This window comes from Myotis davidii, unplaced genomic scaffold (assembly GCF_000327345.1).
Source record: "Myotis davidii unplaced genomic scaffold, ASM32734v1 scaffold1006, whole genome shotgun sequence".
Classification (NCBI taxonomy): Eukaryota; Metazoa; Chordata; class Mammalia; order Chiroptera; family Vespertilionidae; genus Myotis; species Myotis davidii.
Window position 1 is genome coordinate 402,000 of NW_006297143.1, and position 1,918 is coordinate 403,917.

The following is a 1,918-nucleotide window of genomic DNA, read 5'->3' on the forward strand; positions in this document are numbered from 1 at the left end:
GACGCTGACCTTGGCCAGGGAGATGCTCTCTGTGCAGTAGTTCCGGCCTTTCTCATACAGGATGAAGAGCAGGGGGGCCGGGTCCGCCCCGCCCACACCGCCCTCCAGGGCCGCCAGCGAGGAGTAGCCGCTGGGCCCTGGCCAGAGCTGGACTGTCTCTTTCCGCCAAGAGGTACCGTTGCTGAAGCTCCAGCGCAGGGTCAAGTTCACTCCTGGGAAGAGCAGCAGAGTCAGGGACGTAGGGTCTCTGCCCAGGCCTTGTCTAGACAACGGGCCCAACCCCGCCTGCCCTCCCTGGCCCGCAGACACTCACGGAACTCCGGGTGGGCTGGATTGGAGAAGAAGACAATGCCCGAGCTGGTGGCTACCGCTCCTGCGGCAACCACAGGGTCCACCAGCTCAGGGTCGAAGGTCACGTCCCGGGGCCTCAGGGTATCACAGGCGTCGTAGCTGCGGAGGATGATGCGGCAGTGGCAGTGGTAGTTGTTCTGGTTCCGGGCGTTGATGACAACTGAGCCATCCGGGAGCTCATAGGGCTGAGGAGAGAGAACAGGCTCAGGGAGACCCAGGGAGGGCTGCGTGGGGCTGTCCCTGAGCCTAGGCTGGCGGCTGGGCGGGGCGGAGCCATGGCCTCCTGACCTGGCACTCATCGGGGTTGAAGTCATTTTCCCGCTTGGGCTGGCCATAGGGGATGCCGCTGACCCCACTGCCGTAGCGCCAGGAGGCGCCGTGGTCATCGCTGAGGAGGCAGAAGACCCCGTCCCGCTCCAGCGTCCCGTGGCCACACACGATGAGCCGGCCTTTCCGTGGCTCTCGCTGTTTCTGTGGGAAAGGCAGTGCGTGTCAGAGGGAGGCCCGAGGGGGCTCAGAGGCGGGAAGGGCAGCCACCCGGTCCTCAGTGTGGGCACACGTGTCCCCTTCAGTTCTGTCCTTGCTCGCTGGGGATCCCCGACGGATCGCCAGCAGCCACTGCTGGATTACGCTCTTTTGCAGAATAAGCCCCTTTGGAACATCCAGGACCAGGGGCGGGCCTCGGGGGGCGGGGCGGAGGCTGGCTCTTCCCTGTGTGCTCGCTCACCACGCTGGCCATGGCACAGACGGGGTCCGCCCAAGGAAGGGGCGTGTTTTCTAATTTGCAGCCCTGGTGATGACCACGGGGTGGGGAGTTCCACCTTCCCACTCCTCCCAGGGTGAGCCTTTCTTCCAAGGGACCCCACTTGAGACAGAAACTGACTTCGCAGGAACCTCTCCTGGGAAGGAGTCCGTGTTGGGGCATCTCCCAGACTCTCCACCGGGCACCCCCTCTAGCCATCCCAGGACAGAGACCTGAATGCCAGAGCCCGGTCCCGGGGCAAACATCTCGGTGCCGATATCCAGGGAGAGGTTCCGGGGTGGGCTCCAGGAGACCCCATCGTCCTTGCTCCACACCAACATGGTGGAGGCCACCTGGCAGCCGGCCTTGTGCGCACAGAGCGAGTAGAAAAGGAACACCACTCCCGTCTCCGCATCGCTCACCACGGCCCCCAGGTTCAGCCCGTCAGGGGTCTCCCCGTCGTCCACAATGAATGCTGTAGGAGACCACGTGCTGCCTGAAGAAAGAGAAACAGACGGGACCACATGAAACCCAGAAGCTTCTGCCGAGCAACAGAAGCCATTCTCTCTCAAGATGCAGGGGGAGCCCACTGCGCGAGGACAGTCACTGATGAGACAGCGGATAAGGGCTGACTTCCAAAATGAGACAAGTGCTCGGTCACTCATCGTCGGAGATGGAAATTAAAACCACAATGAGGTGCCACCTCACACCTGTCAGAACGGCTGCCATCAACAAATCAACAAATGACAATGCTGGCGGGGATGTGGAGAAATGGGAACCTTCGTGCACTGCTGGTGGGAATGCAGACTAGTGCAGCAGTGCAGC

General features: G+C 62.5%; 1 protein-coding gene across 1 annotated transcript in view; it reads right to left on the reverse strand.

The window, feature by feature from the left end:
* NEU1 (neuraminidase 1 (lysosomal sialidase)) overlaps window positions 1-1,918 on the reverse strand; it is a 4,770-nt gene that overhangs the window by 322 nt on the left and 2,530 nt on the right. Inside the window, exons 3-6 of the mRNA XM_015569851.1 lie at window positions 1,327-1,589; window positions 640-822; window positions 314-536; window positions 4-212 (exon numbers count right to left, since the gene is read on the reverse strand). Of these exons, the coding sequence (XP_015425337.1) occupies window positions 4-212; window positions 314-536; window positions 640-822; window positions 1,327-1,589 (878 nt within the window). The remainder of the gene's footprint in view (window positions 1-3; window positions 213-313; window positions 537-639; window positions 823-1,326; window positions 1,590-1,918) is intronic.